The 23564-nt window shown below is 38.3% G+C and overlaps 2 protein-coding genes across 2 annotated transcripts; both read right to left on the bottom strand.

Annotated features, from left to right (window-relative positions):
• Nucleotides 1–50: 50 nt before the first annotated feature.
• Pgm1 (phosphoglucose mutase 1) lies at nt 51–21246 on the bottom strand. The gene is made up of 10 exons (XM_073088850.1): nt 20870–21246; nt 20451–20528; nt 5875–6074; nt 5249–5405; nt 3962–4150; nt 2981–3181; nt 2174–2381; nt 1337–1508; nt 804–883; nt 51–348 (listed from the first exon to the last, which is right to left on the bottom strand). Exons 1-10 carry the CDS (start codon nt 21111–21113, stop codon nt 210–212), a joined length of 1668 nt encoding a protein of 555 aa, XP_072944951.1. The 5' UTR covers nt 21114–21246; the 3' UTR covers nt 51–209.
• On the bottom strand, nt 10143–12644 carry LOC140754133 (uncharacterized). Its single transcript, XM_073089059.1, has 3 exons — nt 12411–12644; nt 11946–12077; nt 10143–11060 (listed from the first exon to the last, which is right to left on the bottom strand). Exons 1-3 carry the CDS (start codon nt 12642–12644, stop codon nt 10209–10211), a joined length of 1218 nt encoding a protein of 405 aa, XP_072945160.1. The 3' UTR covers nt 10143–10208.
• Nucleotides 21247–23564: the final 2318 nt, after the last annotated feature.

The raw sequence follows: 23564 nt of genomic DNA, 5'->3' as shown, positions 1-23564 counted from the left end.
TTGAATAATATTAAGTAAATAAGTTAGTTAAATAATTGTTATTAATTTATCAATGCTTACAAGTACTTAAGCAGTAATTACTTTCAAATCATATTATTGGTTTATCAATACAGATATGTCTGTGGGTTTATTCTTAAAATGGCGTAGAATTCAAACATTTTTACATTAAATATTCTTCATAATAAATTATCACGGGTCGCTATGCCCGTCTACGTGATAACAGTGGGAGCGTCGCGGCCGGTGTAGCGCGGCAGCTCGGCCAGCTCCAACGCCACATCAATTAGCGGCTTCAGCATCTCCTGAGCTGAACCCAATACATCCTTAGCCTCGTACGAGTCTATGTATAACCTGGGAACATAGAATTACATATCATATCATAACACGAGATATATATTAAGCAGTTTACGAGTACCCTCTAAACTTGTGAGTGGTCAGAAGATTGATACAAATTACTTACTATATAAAAGTTGTGTATAAAGCGTGTATTGCAAGTTTTTCATGTATCTTTGGTATCTTACCGCCAATAAAAGAAGCCTAGAAGCGTACATCACTAAGTTGTATTTTTTATAAATAGGAGTAGCAAACCTAATGGTGAGTGGCTACAGCTGCTGTTGACATCACTGTTTTAAGGTCGAATCACAGAAGTTTTACCACCTCCAAAATGTTTTATACCGATTGGTAGAAAAAACATCGTTTACTATTTACACCGTGTAGGATTTGTATCCAATAAAAAGATCTAATACGATGGTATAATATGACCTTAGTAAAAATAGATAATTTACACTATAGCACCTATTAGTTACCTGACGGTAGCTCCGGAGCTGCCGGTACCACTGAGACGCATCACGATACGGGAGCCGTCTTCGAAGATGATCCGCAGACCCTGATGGTTGAATAATATGATTATAGAAACTTTTTCATGATACTATATTCGTTTAGTATTATTTTTTTTTCTAATGTCTGATATTATACGCCATAAATATAAATAAATACCAAATACCTGACTCAGCCACCAGATTCTGATCTCCATTACAGGCGCCGGTAAAAAGTATAGCTGAATAAGGTTTTCGGTATACCTAATAATAATATATTGTCGATCAGCAAAAATATCTCATCATTGCTGATCGAGACTCACCAACTCTAAGAAAGTACTTAAAGTAGTTTTTTTTGTTCACTAGTGATGTTGATGTTATATACTAATATTCATGACCACATCGTGAGTAATGTATGATAATGTCGGACGTCAAGATTACTGCCGGACTGTATAACGGCGGATATAATAACATAATTTACAAAAAATATCTGTTAATGTGCGCCCTTAAGCATAATGACTGACCTGTTTCATAGCAACGCTCTGGTCAACGGGGTCCATGTAGGAGAAGTTGTCCGCCTTGGCCACGACGTAGCGGCCGAGCGCGGAGCCCACGAACCCCGGGCTCGTGATGCGCTTCTCCAGCGCTTGCATCATCTCCGCGCACGGATCGCTCGGGCACTCCTCGTAGTCGTACCTACACAAGTATACAATAAACAATTATAAATGTTCAATCAATCACGGAAATCACACACGCACACGCACGCACACGCGCGCGCTCGCACACATACATACGCAGATAATAGAACATTATTATATATTATCTATCATAGACTTGTATTTGTACAGGTCTGTATATCTATCTGTATTGTATATCTATCTATCATGTCTAACATCATGAAAAACATATTGATTATCAATGCTGTATGAATTCTACTCTCTCAGAGGTTAACACAATAATTATTGTTGTCACACCACCTGTACTTTACAGTTGCGTATCATCATAACCATTTGCATCGAATAACTGTGTTTTACGTGACCAATAAAGTTTTAGTAAAAATCTGAACCTGTAATCTGTATTACAGGTACTGTTACAGAATAGGGCATCTCCACAATAGGACCTCAGCGGCATATCGCGCGAACAAATGTATGCCACGACTTAAAACGTTGCATCGCCACGCCGCGCGTTCAATTATGTAAATCATGGTCGGTCGTGTTCGAGCAACCGTCTAGGGTGGTACTAAAAATCGTCTCTTTTTGAGAAGTTCCCGAACGAGTTATTAAATTGTCCTATTTTTTTTCTAAGACCCTCTTCTATTTGCTTCTGTGAAAGACTACAACAATAAAACTTCCACCACTGACCTGGTGAAGTAGTTCCTGCCGTACTGCTTCCAGTGGTCCACGAGGGTCTGCTCCACGGACTTGCCGGTGGCGGCCAGCACGGAGAGCCAGGCCAGCGCCGCCCACAGCCCGTCCTTCTCGCGGATGTGGTCCGAGCCCGTACCGAAACTCTCCTCCCCGCAGAGTGAGAGCCGACCGGCGTCCATTAAGTTGCCGAAGTACTTCCAACCTGAAGTTAACGTTGAGATTTTTTTTTTCTAATAAAATAGATATCACATATTCGCAAAAAGCAATTTTGATCATTAATGATATAATTTATAATTTTAATATAAAAAAAAAATCTTTTTTGCCTACCCACCCTTACAGGTTATTTAAATTAGGTACTTTGAAGTGTAAACTTTGGCTAAAATGACTATTAAATGAAATTAATCTTTAATTAAAATAAAACATATCTTTCGAGCTTTTATTTGACTTTAATATTATAAAATGTTATTTGAACACATGTGTTACATATAAAATTGTATGTAGACTGTACCTTAATATATTAAACATATACCATAAATAAAATAAGCCATCTACAATTGCCGTGTGAGGCATGGTACCCAAAATAGTGCGGCATTTCCTTGTTGCACAGCAAGGCCTAATATTAATAACATAAGACTTTTGAACATAAAATACTTTACGGAATTGTAAGTCAGACTCACCGGTGGGCACCTCAAACATCTCCTTCCCAGCAGCGTGGGCCACGCGGTCTGGCCGTCAGCACCGCCAGCGAGTCCGATGGTGTCACGATAAACAAATAAAAATAAAATAATAACCCTCACTCACCGGTGGGCACCTCAAACATCTCCTTCCCGGCGGCGTGTGCCACGCGGTCGACGGCGGCGGCGGTGGGCATGCTGCGCGCGAAGCCCGCCACGCCGGCGCGCTGGAAGTACGGGATGTGCGCCAGGCTGGCCGCCAGCACCGCCAGCGAGTCCGACGGCGTCACGAAGAACGCGCCGCGACCGATTATCATGTTGCGGTCACCTGTGTGTTTAACATGTTACATAAAGATTATAGTCTAAAATAAATATAGTTCAAAAGACTAAAAAACAGGCATTTATGATAAAATCAACGAAAATGTAGAAAAGTATTCGATTTCATTCTTTCATACATGCAGGATAAGATAAAGATGTATGTTGATCTCTTTCTACTGAAAAACGGAGTTACTCACTGACAAACATACAAGTAAAGCTAATATAAAGCGTGTAATTAATGATTTTGTATGTTACAGTGTGACTAAACATGGTTTAATGATGGTTTAATAGGGATTATTATCCAAAATGTGTGTGTGCATTTTATAAGAATTGTTTTTAATACTAGTTACAAGAAAATGTCTCGCTACTATGTATAACAAATGTGTACGCTGAACTGTGCTAAATTGTAATTTAGAATAAGTACCAAATATGTTCTCAAGTAATAGAATTTCTTGTAATTCTTAATGAGAATGGTACCTATTGTACGTTTCGCTTACATGAACATGAGTAAGAGATAGCTAACTTAACCAAAATTACATCAAAAGGATAAGTTATGTCACTCGGCCACAAAACTTTTACCACCGAAACTTTTTTTTTTTTTCAGAAAAAGTAATCTCACGCATTCTAGTGGAAAGATTAAAATCTACTACAGATGGTACTTAAAAACTCCGCCTCCAACAGTACTTAGAAGCAGTAAAAACTTGTTTTTATAATGGTGCGTCGGTATGGAGTCGACTGAAGAGGATGCGACTCCGGAGTAACAAGAATAAATATACCTTCAAAGTCTTACCGTCCCCATCAAACGCAGCACCAAAGTCGTAATCCCCATTCTTAACAGTATTGACGAGGTCCGCCGCATACGTGAGGTTGGGGTCGGGGTGCGCGCCGCCGAAGTCCTCGAGCGGCGTCACACGACACACGGCGGACTGTGGAGCACCCAGCTCGTCTATGAAGATAGTCTTCACGTATGGACCCGTTACTGGAATTAATACATGGTGCTGTGATACTTTGGTAAGTACGAGTCGAACGAGAAATTCCCGGAATTTGACCCTTATAAGCGACACTATCCGATAATGGAATAATCAAGAGTGCAGGTTATTTTTCAAAATGAACTCGTTCAATTCCCGGCTAGGGAAAAAGTAATTTTAAATAATTAATGATCCAGTTTTAGTTTTTATTAAAATCGGCCTCGTAACTTCTCCCAGCAATTTTAGCTTATCCTTATAGATTCGGACTTGGCCCTAAAAATCCATTTTAAAAATTCACACTGTATACTCACTCGTCTTTCCTTAACTAATGCCATCAAACCAGACCACATAAATAATTTATTTTTAAGGTGCTTACAAATACCTTGACCATACGATTATTTTAATAGTAAATAAAACGCCTTGAAACTAAACAACTCTTACGAAGGTAATTAATTTTATATAATTTCAGTTAAAAAAAATCAATTAAATCTAAAATTTATTTATTACGTATAATTTTATGACAAAACATTCTTAGAGTACTATTAGCATTTTATGTTAATTTATATAGTTTTCCTCGTGATAAATGTTTTAATGAAAATATATGTAATTACTTTACGATATTTGCCTATTATTTTATTTTACTCCTATATACCTACAAGTGCATTCATATTTCATACTTATAAGAAGTGTACATGCTTATCCCTGTAGTCCTGGGACTAGAATAGGGCTACAGTATCCCCTGCTGTCGGAAGAGATAACTAAAATCCGGGGTTGCTGGCGGCAAGAATGGGAGCTCGAACCGTCCAGTAAGGAACCCTGGGAATGAAGGCGGTATGTGTGGTCGCATACCGTCGTAAACACCTGGTGTGGGGAGGGGCACATATTACTCCCCCAAGGCGTGATAGAGCATCTTGCTTGGAGGACTCCGGTTGTGTTCCGTCGAGAATTCCGGAGTTCTCCAATAAGCGTTGAGGACTGCCATCTGGATGGTTTTAGTGCGGTAAAAATCCCACATAACCCGGCGTCGCTCCCACGTAGCCGGGTACCTTTTGAAGGTTTCACCCTCATAAAAAAAGGCATGATAGTGCACTATCATCAACTACTCTTACCTCCATTCATAGAATCGATGAGCACTTTGAACGGTGGCCGCTGCTCGGAGCCCTGCAGCAAAGTCTTGATCTTGCCGAAATCAAAGATCTCCTTCATGTAGCCCACATAATCCTTCACAGAGTCTATTACTTCCACCACAAATTGTCTGTCTTCCACCTGAAAATCCAACAATTTTATTCAGAATTTTTAACAAGAGATGAATATTATACCAATTGATAACTATTCCATTTGTTTATAAATACGCAGCTATACATCTGGATTTAATTTCTTAACGAGTGGCATAAGTATTTATTCATATATTTCTTTAAACAGCTTTATTATTCATTCAGTAATGGCTTGGAAAGGCAGGGAAAACGTTGCCAAAAAACAGGTCCGAAACAAATACGAAATGTAACCTATGAAATTAGCCACCCCACAAACCATGTCGCTCGAGACGTAGCCTTACCATGCAGGTAACAAAAAAAAAAACTTTTATTTTTAACAATTTAAACATGCACATAATACATCAAAATTACAACCGCACTACAATTTTTAAGCGGCACTCCCAAAAACACAGACCTCCCTAAAACTTGTAGAATATTTAAATTTCCTATCACTCTCAGTTGAAATACTTTCAAGGACTTACGTTAAACGTCTGCACACCAATCTTATCGACAGCGCAGACGAGGTCCGGCACGATGCGGTACTGGCTGATGGTGGTCGTGAGCTTGTAGATCTCGTTCGTGGTGTGGTCGGGCGCGGGCCCGCCGTTGCTGCAGTTGAACTTTATGCCGAAGTCGTTGTTGATGCCGCCCGGGTTGTGCGATGCGGTTAGTACTATGCCACCTGGGGGCAGAGTATGTTATAGTGAGGAAAACGAAAATAATGTTAATTAAAATGTACAACAGTAAGGGTAGGGTAGGAGAGAATTGTCCCTGTAGTCCCGGGACTAGAATAGGGCTACGGTATCCCCTGCCTGTCGTAAGAGGCTTCCGGGGTTGCGGGCGGCAAGATTGGGAGGTCGAGCCGTCCAGCAAGCAACTCCGGGAAGGACGGCGGTATGAGTGGTCGCATACCGTCGTGAACACCAGACGGTGTGGTGAGACCTGACGCTCACCTAGGAGGAGCCCGAAGGGGCAACGCGTTCAGAGGACTCCGGTTGCGTTCCGTAGGAGATCCCGGAGTCCTCTTGGCAACGCTGAGTTTCCAAGTTGGCAAGGGTGGGAGAGAATGAGAAATATTATGCAAGAGAATTTGAGATATTATGAGAGTAAACAGGAAAGAGATAATGAGAGTATGAGAGACAGAGAAAGTACGAAAGAACGGAAAGAACGAAATAATGAAAGGGAGAGAAGAATTAAGAAAAAGGAGAAAAGGATTAAGGCAAGGGGGAGAGTCGAGTTAAGAGGGTATAAAACGCGAAGAGAGTTAGGACATAGCCAAAGACTCTCTGTAGTAGGAGAGACGAGATAGAATAGAAGAATAAGATAATCTTAATTAAAACTGTCTCACATATTATGTACTGAGTAAAAATTATATTTTGATTATCAAGCTGTTTGTTTTAAATACTTGCTCTAGTAATTTTTGAGTGAAATTTCTGGAGCTGTTATTGGAAATAAAATTGCAAGCTTTTAGCTTATATTTTTGTGACAATTTTTGTTTTTTGGTTATAATGTGGTTTAGGTGACCTGGGCTTCATACAACATGATAAATACCCGCGATAAGAAAAATCTAGACCACAATAAGGTTCACCGCATTTACGAGCTTTAATAATATCCAAAATATACCTAAATCGAAAATTCTAACGTGATTTGATGTTCTTACAAAGTAAATATTAACTAGATTTTATTGGATTTGTAGATTTATTTTAAGAGCTGCAAACGTGATCGAGTGCATCGTGGCGTTATTTGTTACAAAATAATGGATGGATAGGAAAATAGTCTGTATGTCACACCATCCGTTACAAAAGGTGGTAGAACCCACATTGTTTGACAAAAGAGGTACCACTGCTGCTAGCGTGAAGCAGTTATTGCATTCCGATTGACAAGTTAGGATGACGTGTGAGTCACATAAGAGTAGATCCACCTTAGCCCTCAGGGGTGACAGCGCGTTACTGATTGGATTCAGATATAATATCTGTTCCATATGAAGTAACAGATGCCAATGGGTGGCAGTGACCACTTACCGGCAGCAGTTACATCAGATGGACTACATGCTATTTTCTACTTTAATAAAAAATATTAATTTCATTCTTTTATTAAATCATAGAGTGTTGTATAGCATTGATTTAATTGTGCATAAACGTCATTGCAATTGAGCTGAGGACCTTCACCCTTCGACTATTACTGTATCTTAATTATAGTAAACACGAGATAACATATAAATGCTCTATGCTACTAGTACACATGTTGTTTGAGTGTCATAGACATAATATACATACTTGCTGACCCGGCAAATGTTGTTCCCATATAAATAAAAAAAATGTTAAGGGTGAACAACCCTTATCACTAAGGGGTATGAAAAATAGATAGTAGCCGATTCTCAGACCTACTGAACGCATATAAAATTTGGTGAAAATCAGTAAAGCCGTTTCGGAGGAGTATGGTAACTAACATTGTGACACGAGAATTTTATATATAAGATTATATACAAACGATTATATACAGATGAAGACATTTTTGGTTCAATAAATACCTTTTTTAAGTTAATGAGTCTATAAATCGGAATTTTAGCAACCTCTAGACAAAGTCAAAAAAAAATTAAAATTGTTTGAAATTTGATTATGATTGTGTAAAGCACACAGATGATTATGAGGGCTATCAAGAGGGAGTTATATTAGGGAGATCTTGACAAGAGCGGAGTGAATTAATCTGTATTTTTTATGTAGTAGAGGGGCATGCAGTCCTCCTGATGATAAGTGGCTACTGCCACCTAAAAACATCTGTAATTGATCTAAGATAAGATTAGATCTGCGGTAGGACAAATATATTGCTACTCAGAACTTGCAATGCCTCAGATAAGTATATTTCCCTTAAAGATAATAAAAAACACAGTGATCACATGTATCTTGCTTTAGATGTACATTTCAAATTAAAATATAAAAGTCATGCTTACAAAAGGACAAAAATGCCAGTCATTATGAGTATGATAAAATTATGATTGGAATATTAGATTAGATGATATGGACATTTTCAATAAACAGTGCATGTAGAAAATTAAAAGGTTCAATGTTTGAAATGGTTGGAATCTCCAACGGGTGTTCTACAGTAAACTATGCATTATTTAAAAATGTTCTTTATGCCAAAAAAAATGTATATGAATTTTAATTATTTGAAGTGTAACATGTTTATAAATAATGATCTACATGGAAATACCAGTTACATAGACTTTAAGATTATGTTATTGTGAAGCATACATCCGGCACGATGGCCAAAAATGTGGTGAATTCGTCTCGAAGACCAAAAATGTTATGCGTTCGGCTCCGAGACCGAAAATATTAAGATTTCCGCGGCCGTTAGAATAAATAAGGAACCGAATGTTCCTCTCTTCGATGGACAGGATGACCGTGTCCCGAAGAAGGTTAAGTGGACTGTATATACGAAAAATAAGATGCAAAGTGCTATAGGGTCACGCACTCACCTGCTGCTGATGGGCGCAGCCTCTTGTACTAGGTATAAGGCACCTTCAACTCACCCTAAGCTCGAGCTAGCTAGTCTTACCTCGGAATGGTCTACCGGTTACCTCTACCTTCTTCCTCTTCTCACGTGGCGGCGATCTTACAGCACGTTGCACCGCGAACAATGAAGTTAACGCGAATTTAAAGGAAACGCTACGAATACGAATAGTGGCTTCTACTTCGGAGTATAACTAAAACGACAAATATGCGCGAGCGCGACCGACGACTCCGAAGCTTCTCGAACAAGTTTATCCCGGTGGCGGCATACACCACCGCGAACGACACGACGACAACGGAACTACAACGAACTATTTCAAACTATAAATCTCTATGCTTTTAAACCTACAGATTAAAATTAATACCAACGACAGATAATTAATACGTAGAACCATAGACAAAACTGAACATACCGCCCACCTAAATACTACCGGTCTTATTCATAAAAAGTTATAGCACACTTATAACGTTGCTATAGTACGATTGTCAAAAAGTGTTATTCATAAACGCATTTTAGGCACTAAACCGTTCTATAAACCTTCTATAACTTATAGAGGCCAGAACCCTACTATAACAGTGCTATAAGGCAAAGATGGCCGACTCTCAACAGCTGATTCGTGATTACTAAAAGCGGCTACACACGACCCTAAAATCACTGGCGATATCGCGATAGTGAAATCGGGACTGAATCGGCGATAAAATTGTCTCTACTCTACACACGTCCTTGCCTGTCAGTACGTAACCGACCGTGCTACAGACTGCTCGTTTTTCCGAAATGCAGCCGACGCTCTCAAAACAGCAGAAAATAGGAATTGTCTTGGCACTTACTACGGTGCCACCTAACCAGAGACGAAAAAGGAGGATCTGGGTTAAAAACTGGTTAATGAAACGCCATGAATTGAGCCACATGAATGTCATGAGACATTTAGAAGCAGATGATTTCAGAAACTTTTTAAGAATGGATATTGAGTGTTTTGAAGAGCTCCTCAATATGGTGACACCATTTATACAGAAACAGGATACCGTAATGCGAGAATCCATAAGTCCGAGAGAACGACTTACAGTTACTTTACGTTTCCTAGCAACTGGACAAAGCTATGAAGATTTGAAATTCAGTGCCATAATATCGCCGCAACTTATGTCAACAATGATTCCAGAGACATGTTGTGCTATCTATAATTGTTTGAAACACTTTATTAAGGTAAGTAGACTTAATTCTTATAGAATAATTAAAACATCCATTTAAAAGTTTTATTTTATTTATTTATATTAAGCAAAAACATACAAGGTATTTAATACTATTTATTTTATTTTTTATTAAAGATCAAAAAGTCCTTCATGTCTGAGCCAGTTCCTCTTTGAACTGTTGTGTCACTTGTACAGTTTGGAAATTCAGTGGTAAGATCTATGTCGGTCGACGATGAATGTGTCGCGTTGGTTGGATTTACGTATTCAGAAGAAGGTTGTTCAAATGTATATTGTGGGATAGACTGTAGAAATGGTTGTACAGTGGAGTTATACTCTGGAGATGCTTGAGGGAATTGTGACATCATATGATGTTGGGGTGGTTGAGGAGAAGGTTGTACCGTATGCTGTGGAGGTGTTTGAGGGGATTGTGGTATAATAAATTGTGTAGATGATTGAGGGGACGGGTGTATCGCATATTGTGGAGATGGTTGAGGAGACGGTTGTGCCAGATATTGTTGACATGGCTGCGGTGATGAATTTGTCACCGAAGAGCCAGAGGAATAATGATAGTAGCGATGTGGAATGCGAGGATGTAATACTGTGTGTTGTGGAGATAAAGTGATACTAGATTCGTCTGTCAATTTGCCAAGTTTTCCGTAAAATAGGGAATCATTGATAATTTTTTGGGCAATCACTTGTTGATGGGTACTCAGGTTTTTTAATTGAACGCCTATTGACTTTCCTATTATCTCCCAATCATCATCTTGTCGAGTCATCAGTGTCTGAGCAGCATCCAGCAGTTTTTCTTGTTTACTTTGTATGGACATTTTCTGCTTCCTGGGCTGTGAACTTTTTCCAGAGTCCGCGGGCCCCTCTTTATCATATATTTCTGTATTTATAATTTGTGTCGATGATGTCGATGCTGATATATCTGGTGACGTAACGTTCCCTTTACTTTCTGTTTCAGATGCCTGCAACGCAAAGTGAATGGAAAGATAATGCTAAAATGTTTGAAGACAAGTGGCAATTCGATCACTGTGTTGGTGCAATAGATGGGAAACATATATCCATAGAAAAGCCACCGAGGAGTGGCACGTTATTCTATAACTATAAAGGCTTTTTTAGTACAGTTCTGTTCGCCGTAGTAAATGCAAATTATGAGTTTATGTATATACATACTGGCATTAACGGAAGCGTCTCTGATGGCGGTGTCATAACTCATACATCACTGTATAATAAATTAATGACAGATAAGTTACATCTACCACCATCGTGTACGTTACAGGGCACAAATATTTCAGTGCCCTACACGTTTTTGGGAGACTCAGCATTCGGCATTAATAGACACATTATGAAGCCATACCCATTTAAGAACATAACTCACGAGAAAAGGATTTTCAACTACAGATTATCACGAGCAAGGAGAGTAGTTGAAAACGCGTTTGGAATTTTAGCAGCACGTTTTAGGATATTTCGTCAAAGAATAAGTGTGCACATTGATAATGTCGACAAAATTGTGCTCGCTTGTTGTGCCTTACATAATTATTTAAGAACAAAGTCAAAAAATTATATCACAAAAACATGTGTCGATGCTGAAAATATCAATGATTCTACTTTTCGTTATGGTGACTGGCGGGAAGAAACCACAGGACTTGTATCTCTAGCGCAAATCAGTGAAAAAGAGCGCAATAATGAAGGCAACAACGTGCGAAATAAATTTACAACTTATTTCAATGGACACGGCAGAGTTTCTTTTCAGGAGGATATGTTGAGAGTAGTTCCTACATAAATTTAGTGTGTATGTGTATCTGACAAATAAAACATTAGTTTATAAATTGCATATATTTTTTTCTTACCTCATCCAAAGTATCCGTTCCAGGTCGGCATGGCTCCGTCGTCCCCTCTAGGAATTGGAAGAGGGGGTAATACCATAAGGCTGGTACATAGATGTCATTGGACCCCGATCCTGTTTGCTTGGAAGCATTCACCTGAAACACGTGAATTGAGATGTGCCAAAAAGCGTGAGCTTAAAGTAGGTAGCTCTATTTAAGAGCGTATAACCCTCTTTTGGCGGGAAAATGAGAAAAAGACAAATATCTCGTGATTGAGAAGGAATTTTAGCAAAGTGCTCTATTCATCGACTGGGTAATTGTATTTACATTGTTTTAATACATTTTACAAAGTTTTATAATATTAAATGAAGCAACAAAACGAAAAAAAAAGCAATTTTTCATTTCCTTCTCAATCACGAGATATTTGTCTTTTTCTCATTTTCCCGCCAAAAGAGGGTTATAGGCTCATAATATTCTACATGATCTTACCTTCTTCAGCTCTCTTCCATACGTAGTACGCATATTCTCAAGTTTTTTCTTGAAGTCAGCCAGCGACGTATCTCTGCCGATCTCTTCATTAAAAATTTGCACTAGCATTTTGAATGCCTCCTGTCTCATGTCGCGGTTGAAATAGTCTTTTTGTTTTTTGTCCCACAAATATGGTAAATCTTTAAATAAATCAATGACTTTTGTCCACGCTTCTCGCTCATTTTCCTTCGCCATATTTTCGAAATAAAAAATAGTAGCCGTAAGCACGTCGTATCGCTGCAGCGCTCGAGCGCAGACTGCGCAAAAATCAGTCCTGATTTCGCTACACACGTCCTGACAACGCTCCCTGAGCCGATAATCGTCCCTGAATCGTGAGCTCGCCCGTAGCGATTTAGGGACGAAAAAAATCGGGTACGATTTGCCTACACACTAGGCGATTTATGATACGATCTAGGGTCCTCCCCACCACTGTCGCGATATTGCTAGTGATTTTAGGGTCGTGTGTAGCCGCTTTAACCTAATTTGACAATACGTTTTTAATAAATTATGTCAATGTCCATTTTGTATACAAACTTGAAATGATTTATTTTAATATCCGATAAATAACATTATTATATCACTATTTTAAATTACAATGCAAATTTTACAAAGCTTAGATTATTAAAAATCTAGAAAAGCGTCCACTTCGAAGAACATTGCACCAAAGAGTGATCTGTTTTCATTAGACTATAGGAAGCGTTATCGCTTTAATAAATCGACAGTAAATTTTATAATTGATCTCGTACGTAATGATCGTAAATTAGATCGCAGAGGTCCTGGTACACCTTCTGAAATACAGGGTTTACTGCCATAAGATATTGCGAATGTTTACAAAACGAAACTTAATTGAATTTAACTTTATATAATTATATCAAAATTACATAAAACATTAATATCCAACCAATTTTCACTCCGTTATCTTTTAACAACTTTTGCTTCACATCCCATTTTAACAAATAAAATATTTTTAAATTCGCGGTATTTACAAATACACGACACTGACATGTGATTTGGTTTTATCGACAACCCATTGACAAGAATGTCAAGACAGAATATTTTTTAGTACGAAATAATGTCATTTAATGATGTTTATCTATGGATATTCGTCAATTTGTTCGCCGAACTTCACTATAATGGCAACATTTTCGTTTATAGTTGACTTTAGCGACACATTAGTTATAGAAGGTTTATGGAACGTTTATGAATAAGCAATTTTATAGAACGTTTTATAAGCTTATTGAACACTTTAACTAATGAGTGCTTAAAACCTTCTATAAGCATTTTTTATGAATAAGACCGTACGTATTTACGAAAACAACAAAAATTACTTAACCTACGACAAGAAAAAGTTAGGTTTAAACGTAACTAGTTATACAAAGGTAGAGGACAAACTTTAACGACTGGCCTTTTATACTCGCCAGACATTGTCCTAACACTAACTACTCTACAAACACCATCCGAGCCTGGGTGTAGAGCTGTAACCCTACCTAACTTCCATTCCAATGGATTAACTGTCTCATTTATTATCAAAACCAAAGTTCCTATTTTAATTCCTGAGCTAGTTTTGTCCCATTTAGCCTTTCGTTGTAGGGTATGTAGGTATTCACGATACCACCGTCTCCAGAAGTCTTGATGCATTTTTCGGATAAGCTTCCAGCGCTGGGTGACAGGTATAACCTGTTCGACTAGATTTTCTTCGGGAAGCATCGACAAGGGTTCTAAAGTTAAGAAATGTCCCGGCGTTAAAGCAACGAGATCATTCGCATCAGAGCTGAGAGGAGTTAAAGGTCGGGAATTGAGCATCGCCTCTATCTGAGCCAAGACAGTATAGAACTCTTCGAAAGTCAATCTTTGGTTACCAATGACACGAGAAAGGTGAGTTTTCACAGACTTAATTCCAGCTTCAGCTAGACCGTTGAAATGAGGACTGCCAGGAGGATTAAACGAGAACTTTATTTCCCGGCCTTCCGCAGCCTGCTTCATGATAGAGCCAAGGTAGTTACTTGCACCTACAAAATTTCTTCCTTGGTCAGAAACGATGTTACTACAACGACCACGACGAGCAATGAATCTCTGCAAGGCAGCAAGGAAAGCGTCAGTAGAAAGTTCGGAAGCCAACTCTATATGAACCGCCTTGGTAGAGGTACAGACGAACACGCAAATGTACCCTTTATACGTCCTCACACCACGTCCACGACTAAGAGCAATGTCGAATGGTCCCCCGTAATCGACAGCTACACTAGAAAAAGGCTTGATTTGAGACACACGAAACGAAGGTAAATTCCCCATCAAAGGAACTGACGTAGGTTTTGGATTAACACGAAAACACCTTATACACCCAGAGACTACGGAGCGAATAGCCCGTTTGGGCGACAGAATCCAAAAATCTTGCGAAAGTAAATTTTGTAGAGTTTGAGCACCAGGATGCATAAATTTCTTATGGTACTCATCGATAATAAGAAATGTTAATCTATGATTACGAGGTAAAAGAATAGGATGTCTAACGGTAAGCTCTACATTAGCGTTAGCTAACCGACCGCCCACCCTCAAAATACCCGCGTCATCAACGAAAGGAGACAATTTACGCAAGGCTTTGGGTAGCGAATTAGGCGAACCTTTACTTAGACAATCCAATTCAAACGAAAACGACTCTACTTGTGCTTGCTTTATGAGCAACTCAAAAGCTTGACGTAGCTCACAAGGCTGTAATGCACCGACAAATTTATTTTTATAATTTCTCAAATTATGAGCGAAACGAAAACAAAATGACAAAACACGCTTTACTTTAGAAAGCGACGAAAAACGGTTTAACAAATCGCTAACGAGATTCACCTTTTCCGGTGACAGAAGACTAAGAATCCTTTGTTCTTCTGCGATAGAGTCTGTGTCTTGTTCTACCGATAATGAAGAAGGCCAATCATTTTCTGGCTCTACAAGCCATGAAGGGCCCTTCCACCAAATGGAACAGTCAACGAGGTCAGCTGGAAGCGTACCACGAGAACCAATATCAGCAGCATTCGAACTAGAGCTCACGTGACGCCAGTGTTCAGGAGCTACTCTACTCTGAATGTGGCTGACTCTATTCGCCACAAACGTTTTCCACTTGGATGGACAAGATTTAATCCAAGCCAAAGTGACAGTAGAGTCAGACCATGCGTAAAGTTCTTGAACTGCATGAAATGGTTTTAAAGCCTCTACCACTGATTCCATTAAAGTAGATAACAAGACAGCAGCTAAAAGTTCCAATCTTGGAATCGACAATTTTCGCAAAGGCGCGACTTTCGACTTTGCGCAACAAAAATGAACGGATGTAGAGCCATCCGCCTCAACGACACGAAAGAATGTGACAGCACAATAGCCACGTTCTGAAGCGTCACAGAAGCCATGCAACTGTAACGACACGAAAGAATTTACCATACGCCGAGGAATGGTAATCGAAACTAACGACGACAATTGAGACTTAAATCGCAACCACTCGTGTGCAATGTGAGGTGGCACATTATCGTCCCATGAAACTCCCGAAGTCCAAAGAAGTTGTATAAGATATTTAGCATAAAACGTAATCGGCGCTAGAAATCCCAAAGGGTCATAAATCCGCGCAATATGGGAGAGTATGGTACGTTTGGTGCACCTAGAGTCATCGGGGTTGACGACACGAAATCTAAAATCATCCGATTGCGGATGCCATAAAAGTCCCAAAATTTTTAAGGAGAGGTCTGACATCTCTTCGAAATGTTTAAATTCTTCTGAGTATAAGTCAGAAGATGGAAGATCAACGAAAAACTCACTACAATTAGATGTCCACTTTCTTAAATGGAAACCACCAGACGACAAAATTTTGGTGAGTTCCGAGCGCAATTGTAGAGCTTGCTCTACCGAGTCAGCGCCCGACACGATATCATCGACATAAATGTCTCTACTAAGAACTGTAGAGGCAGCCGGAAGTTCTTGGGTAGAGTCTTCTGCTAGTTGAGCGATCGCACGAAGAGCCTGAAACGGTGCAGATGATACGCCATAAGTGACCGTGCGAAGCCTATAGTCACGTATAGGACCGTCAGCAGATGGGCGCCACAGAATGCGTAGGTACTCGGTGTCATCTCTACAAACCAAGATTTGTCTATACATCTGTTTGACGTCACCAGTAAAAACGACAGCATGCCAACGGAACCGAATAAGTAAATCGAAAAGATTAGTTTGCAGTTTAGGCCCAGCAAGTAGCGTATCATTCAAAGACAATCCATTAGCATCTCTACAACTTGCATCGAACACAGTACGAAGTGGGGTGCTAACAGAATCTGGTCGCAATACTCCGTGATGAGGGATATAATAAAACTTCCCAACGCTTGAAGTCGGGGGATCCACCTGCTCCATATGACCGGCAACCTCATACTCATTCATGAACCGAACGTAGGCATCTCTAAATTCAACATTTATATTAAGTCTTCGCTCGAGAGAGAGAAATCTTTTTAAAGCAATTTCACGGGAATGTGAGAACGATGGCTTTACTGCAGGATTCATGAATGGAAGAGGCACCACAAATCTACCATCATCGTTACGACTATAATTATTAGTGAAATAATTTTCACAGGCTTGATCCTCCTTCGAAAGGATTTTACAGACAGGAGTGCGAACCTCTTCTGTTTCCCAGAATCTTTTTAAAGTGTTATCTAATTTTATATTTGATAAATAAGAGTTATCGACGAAAAAACAATCACTCTGTTTACCATTACGACAGTTGTGTGTGTGATCTACCTCACACTCACCCATTAGAATCCAACCAAATATAGTATTTAGAGCCTTTGGTTGTCCCGGCCTCCCTCGTCTCAGACCAGGTATGAGAGATGAAGCAAATATATCCGCATTCAATAGCATGTCAATAGCCCCTGGACGAGCGAAGTCTGGATCAGCCAAAGGTAAATTCCTAATATGTGACCAACCACAAAAATCAACAAAATGTGCAGGTTGGTCACTACATATCGACGACAAAACAAAAGCTTCAAACTTAAAATCGATTTTATTTGAGTTATAGGATTTTATTTCACAACATAGTGAACCACGAGACTCAGCAACAGAAGATCCGATTCCATTTATTGATTGTTTAGTGTTTTTAATACATAACCCGAGGCGCTTTGCACATGGTACCGAAATAAAGTTGCAAGCGCTTGCACAATCCAACAACACCCTTACAGGTTGAAAGTTTCCCCAACTATCTTTTATAAAAACCTTAGCTGTAGAAAACAAGATTGTACTTTTACCACCGACAGAAGTTAAAACAATATTACTCAGTTGTGCATTATTATTAATGGAACTAACAACTTCAGTATCAGGTTGGGGATTGCTATCAGCGGACGGTGTAACCGATTTTTTAAAATGTAACAATGTGTTATGTGAACACCCACATACACCACAACTTATAGGGACTCGACAAGTTTTTACCCTATGAGTTTTCGAAAAGCAACGGATACAAAGATTTTTATTTTTAATGAATTTAAATCGAGAATCTATATCTAAATTTAGAAAATTCTTACATGATGAAAGACTATGTTGGCCAGTACAAAAGTCACAAGTCACTCCCGACACGACAAAAGAGGATTTGGACTTTTTAAAGTTACTTGGTTTCGGTTCTTTTGATATTCCTACATTACTTAATATTGGGTTCGGAGTTACCTCACTTAATGCCCTAACTTGTTTCTCAACAAAATCCTGAACTTGAGTGAACTCTGGTATCTCATCTGAATTAAATTCCAATTGAAATGATTCTTTTGTGGCCCGATCTAATTTTGACCAAAATAAATGGAACAACATGAAGTTCTTATCTGGTAATCCAAACTTTTCCAAAACACTTAAATTCTCCACAAAAGTTCTATGAACACGCTCAAGTTCTACAGCTGATTTTGTTTTCACTGGCTCGCATGACAACAACTTTTGATAATAGGAGGCCGTTATATAGCGCTTCTTATCATAATATTTATTAAGTGTATCATACGCGTCTATATAATTTTCATCCGTGAGTGGAAAGTTCCTGATTAAATCATACGCTTTATTTTCGACACAAGTTAACAAGTAATGTAACTTTTCCACATTAGGAATATTTCTATTATGGATCAACGACTCAAATAATTGTTTAAAAGATAACCAATTTTCTAGCTTACCATCGAATGGCTTAATGTTAATTTTAGGCAGCTTAGCAAAACCCGAAACTACTTCTTGTTTAATCTGACGGTCACTATTTAAATGCCGCAGACAGGCCAAAACACTTCTAAATTTTGTATCAAATGATGCAGTTACACCAATTTCAGACTGGCGTTGGGCAGCACTTAATGAACGCAATAAATTTATTTGCGCTTTATGGAATTCATTTGAAAGTTCCCTAAGGTCCTCCTCAACGCAGCCTGTCATATCCGATCCCGCTATATACTCCAATCGCATCATACTGTAATCCCGGGCAATCCTATTAACGTCCCCATCACTTGCGCCACTTTCGTTGCTCCCAGTAGACATTGTCATTAATTGATATAAGTTTATAAACTTAACGAAATCGACAACAATAGCAAATAATTGCAATGTCACTGACAGCTGACTTCGACACGATAATTTGACAGTATTGACAATATGACCAACGACAAATAAATATGGCGCAATGCAATACTGACAACCAACGACTATTAATAAAAATAGCGCAAAGATGGCGGGACCTAAGTACAACTAACAAAGTGATGAGTTGTAAAGAATCACACCCACCCTCAACATAAAATGTTAATCGACAAAACGAAAATTACGAAATTTTATAGAAATGCAATACACAATAGCAAATCTAATACGAAATACGACACGAAACGACAAATTTAGAAGCCACTTTACGTAAATGTTCGTTCCTTTAGCGAAATACGACACGATAAAATTAATTTCAATGTTCGTTATGTTCGGTCGACGGAAAATAGCAAAAATGGTGTTTAGGACGATGGAACAATTAAGATCCGCCGAAGTGACCAAAAATGTGAAGCATACATCCGGCACGATGGCCAAAAATGTGGTGAATTCGTCTCGAAGACCAAAAATGTTATGCGTTCGGCTCCGAGACCGAAAATATTAAGATTTCCGCGGCCGTTAGAATAAATAAGGAACCGAATGTTCCTCTCTTCGATGGACAGGATGACCGTGTCCCGAAGAAGGTTAAGTGGACTGTATATACGAAAAATAAGATGCAAAGTGCTATAGGGTCACGCACTCACCTGCTGCTGATGGGCGCAGCCTCTTGTACTAGGTATAAGGCACCTTCAACTCACCCTAAGCTCGAGCTAGCTAGTCTTACTTCGGAATGGTCTACCGGTTACCTCTACCTTCTTCCTCTTCTCACGTGGCGGCGATCTTACAGCACGTTGCACCGCGAACAATGAAGTTAACGCGAATTTAAAGGAAACGCTACGAATACGAATAGTGGCTTCTACTTCGGAGTATAACTAAAACGACAAATATGCGCGAGCGCGACCGACGACTCCGAAGCTTCTCGAACAAGTTTATCCCGGTGGCGGCATACACCACCGCGAACGACACGACGACAACGGAACTACAACGAACTATTTCAAACTATAAATCTCTATGCTTTTAAACCTACAGATTAAAATTAATACCAACGACAGATAATTAATACGTAGAACCATAGACAAAACTGAACAGTTATAAATATATGAATATTATTTATCATTTATATATGACTGTTCTTATGGACAAAAAGTGGTACAAATCTTTTTTAGCAGGTTTAATTAAAGTTATAGAGTACATGTTTGTAGTTTATACTGTGTTTACTGTATTTATACTAAAAAATCTAGTTTTAACAATGTAAGCACTAAACTTAGTTTTCAGAATGAATAATGCATATATTTATGATCTCCCAAACAATGGATTCCTAATTGGTATTGCCTACAGTACATAATATGTGGTTTAAACTGAGCACATGATATTTGGCAAAACAGTTATATAGTAATTTTAGATTATGCATACCAAGAGTTTTGTATTTCCTAATGATGCAAGAAACTGCTGGTGTTGACAGAATGCCATTTTGACCAACTAGTAATTTCGCTACCTGTAACAAATGTAATGAAATTAGATGAGGTTTAAAAAGTATAAAAAGTAAGTAAGTCTCATAGTATTGTAGCAGACATTTTACCCATATACTTAATAAACAACACATCAACATATCAAAAAATATAGATTTGATGCCGAGTAAAATATATTGATATTCTCTGTAATTAAAGAACTATCATTTGCTGTGCACAATAAACGATTATTAGCATTGTCATTAGTACGTAGCCACACATTTTTGTGAGAGCCACACATTTTCTGAATTAGAATAATATATTCAAATTTATTTATGTCATAAATATAAATTCCATAATTGATATTGGCGACAAAAAATATACTTGCCCCGTTCGCAGCTGCAATTTTGATAATTTTGTCCACAACTTCTTTGACGAGGTACCGACCGTCACCGCCCACCACGAGCGTGCAGCCCTGCAGGGCATTCTTATTAGCGTCCAAGATACTCTGGATAAAGTTCTCCGTGTAGTTCTCCTGCATAAAAACTTTAACTTTCTTCCTCAGACCGCTCGTACCCGGCTTTTGCCCATCGTACGGTTTAGTGTTCACTACGACGACGCCTGGCATCTTTTATGAATGAAAGAAGACTCAAGACACCGTTGCGTGCTATCTTCACGAGCTACTGTGTTAATATAAAAAAGATAACTCAGTTCATAAGGTCGTCATACGAATCGTATGTACTCTATAAAACTATTGTGGAGAACTGTCATAGCAATGTCAAACAAGGTCAACAAAGCACGTTTCGTTTCACGGAACTGTGTGTATAATTTTTAAACAAATATTAATTTACTAAAACATATGAAATTGTTTTAAACAATGTAAAGAATACTTACCTGAGTATTATTTTAAGAAAGTCTTATTTAGATAAAAATCATATTTTATATAGAAACGGTCATCATCTTGCTTTTCTCTTCTATGGTCATCATTATTTGGCCAAGTTCTCCTGCAAAAGGTTGCATAGCAATAAGTTAATACTTTGTAATACGCTTTAAACATTTATTTTGTTTCAGTTTATATCCAGAAACCCTTATAAGATTAAATTGGATCATTATATTATTCAAAAAATACTTAAGTAGCACCACAATAATTTATGTACTAATTTTAAATAATATATGCACTGCGTTTCGATTTTAAACAAGTTTTATCAATATTACCTATCCTTAAAAATTTCGCAATATTTGTAAAATTAGTATTGAATTAATTACACCTATCCAGCTACCTACATAATTATACATAAGTAGTTACGTTTTTAATGTAAATGGCCGAAACTAGAAAGCGTTACTCTATTAAAAATCAAGATTCGAAGATTGCGTGACGTGAGTTAATATTAATAATTACTTATTACGTATGAACGTGTGATTAATTAACGGAACAATTTCTTTTTAAAATTAAAGAACTGCAAATCTCTTAAATTCAGCTAGTGCAGCCAAAGAAACATAGGTATTGAACATATGAGTACCTATTTCAAAATCACGACTTAATATTTTAATATTTGTCACATGTAAACACCAACATAAAGATAATAACTAAATATCATTGATTCATCCTAAATTACCGACTTACTTAGGTTCTTTTTAATTTTATTTATAGACAGAAAAAGCCTTTGAATGGGTACCTATCAACTTAAGAGAAAAGCTGATTTTTCAAAGATTTTTTCTTATCCACTAATCCTCTGCTAATAAAGTAGACTTCGCTAGTATGTTATATCAATTAGTTAGTGCTAATTGTTAAACAAAATATGCAACATTCCGTACCACAATAATATGTAATGTAATCAACTTCCAACGACTTCCAGTTTCTCGTCAAGAGATGTCGCTACACGTTTTGAATCACGCTATCGAAGTTTTCTAAGCTATTTGTACATATTATACAATTTCCGAACTGAGACTGTCGGGGCACAGTCGCTCCCTGGACATGTCACGGCGGGAGATCTCCCTTTTTCCAAAACTTAATGAATATTTAATTAATGTGACGGCAGCAGTCCGAGGTTCTAATCCCAGGCACGCACCTCTGAATTTTCAAAGTTATGTGTGTATTAGAAATTAATTACCACTTGCTAAATGGTGGACGAAAACATCGTAAGGAAACCTGCATACTTGAGAGATTTATAAAAAAACAATCTCAAATGTATGTGAAGTCTACCAGTAGGCACTTGGGGAGCGCGGTGTTCTATGGCCTAATCCTTCTCATTATGAGAGGAGACGCGTGCCCAGCAGTGGGACAGTAATGGGTTGATGATGATGAATTAACGTGAGATAAATAAATATCTTATGTATAAAATTCTCGTGTCACAATGTTAGTTACCGTACTCCTTCGAAACTGCTTATCTTATTGATATAAGCTAATAACGAATAGAACTCTTATATCGTTGCTGACATGTCGGCCTGGCCTAGCTTGTAATCGAACTAGAAAACATTTATTATCTCACGTCTTTGTATTAAAACACAAAGTAACACAAAGGTGAGACAAGAAAACGAACGAACGAAAGGAATATTAATAAATAATTGACTTACGGACACGGTATAGTCCGCGTAAAACTGCTAGTCCGCTCTGAATATAGAAATGAATCGTGTCGCCATAGAAAATTGTATGACTACATCTGCTCGCAAAAACTACAGAGCAGTCTAGCAATTTAGCGTGGATTATATCTATATAAGGTTATTTATTTAGGTATCAATATAATGTTATAATTTATTATTTCTAGCATAAGACTAATGAGTGCTAACGAGCTACCCGCCTCGTATAGGAAAAGTGATAATGACTTCATGCTACGAGAAAATCTACCTCGAGATGCCTATAGGTATCGTAATTGGACCAACCTACCACATACAGTTAACAAACCCTGTTACAAAATTCGACCATTTCAGCGTTACAAAATGATGTGTTGGTCATAATTGCATAATTGCCCATTTGCACATCGAACATTCCTACAGAGTGCAGCCGGCCAATAATGTAGCCGGCTTACCGGCTTATCGAATATCGCCCCGCAAAAAACAGAAAGACGCTCAGACGCGCACA

Source organism: Epargyreus clarus, unplaced genomic scaffold, assembly GCF_041222505.1.
Source record: "Epargyreus clarus isolate Ecla_fem2 unplaced genomic scaffold, WU_Ecla_fem_2.2 ptg000027l, whole genome shotgun sequence".
NCBI lineage: Eukaryota > Metazoa > Arthropoda > Insecta > Lepidoptera > Hesperiidae > Epargyreus > Epargyreus clarus.
This window is presented reverse-complemented; position numbering and strand designations above follow the sequence as displayed.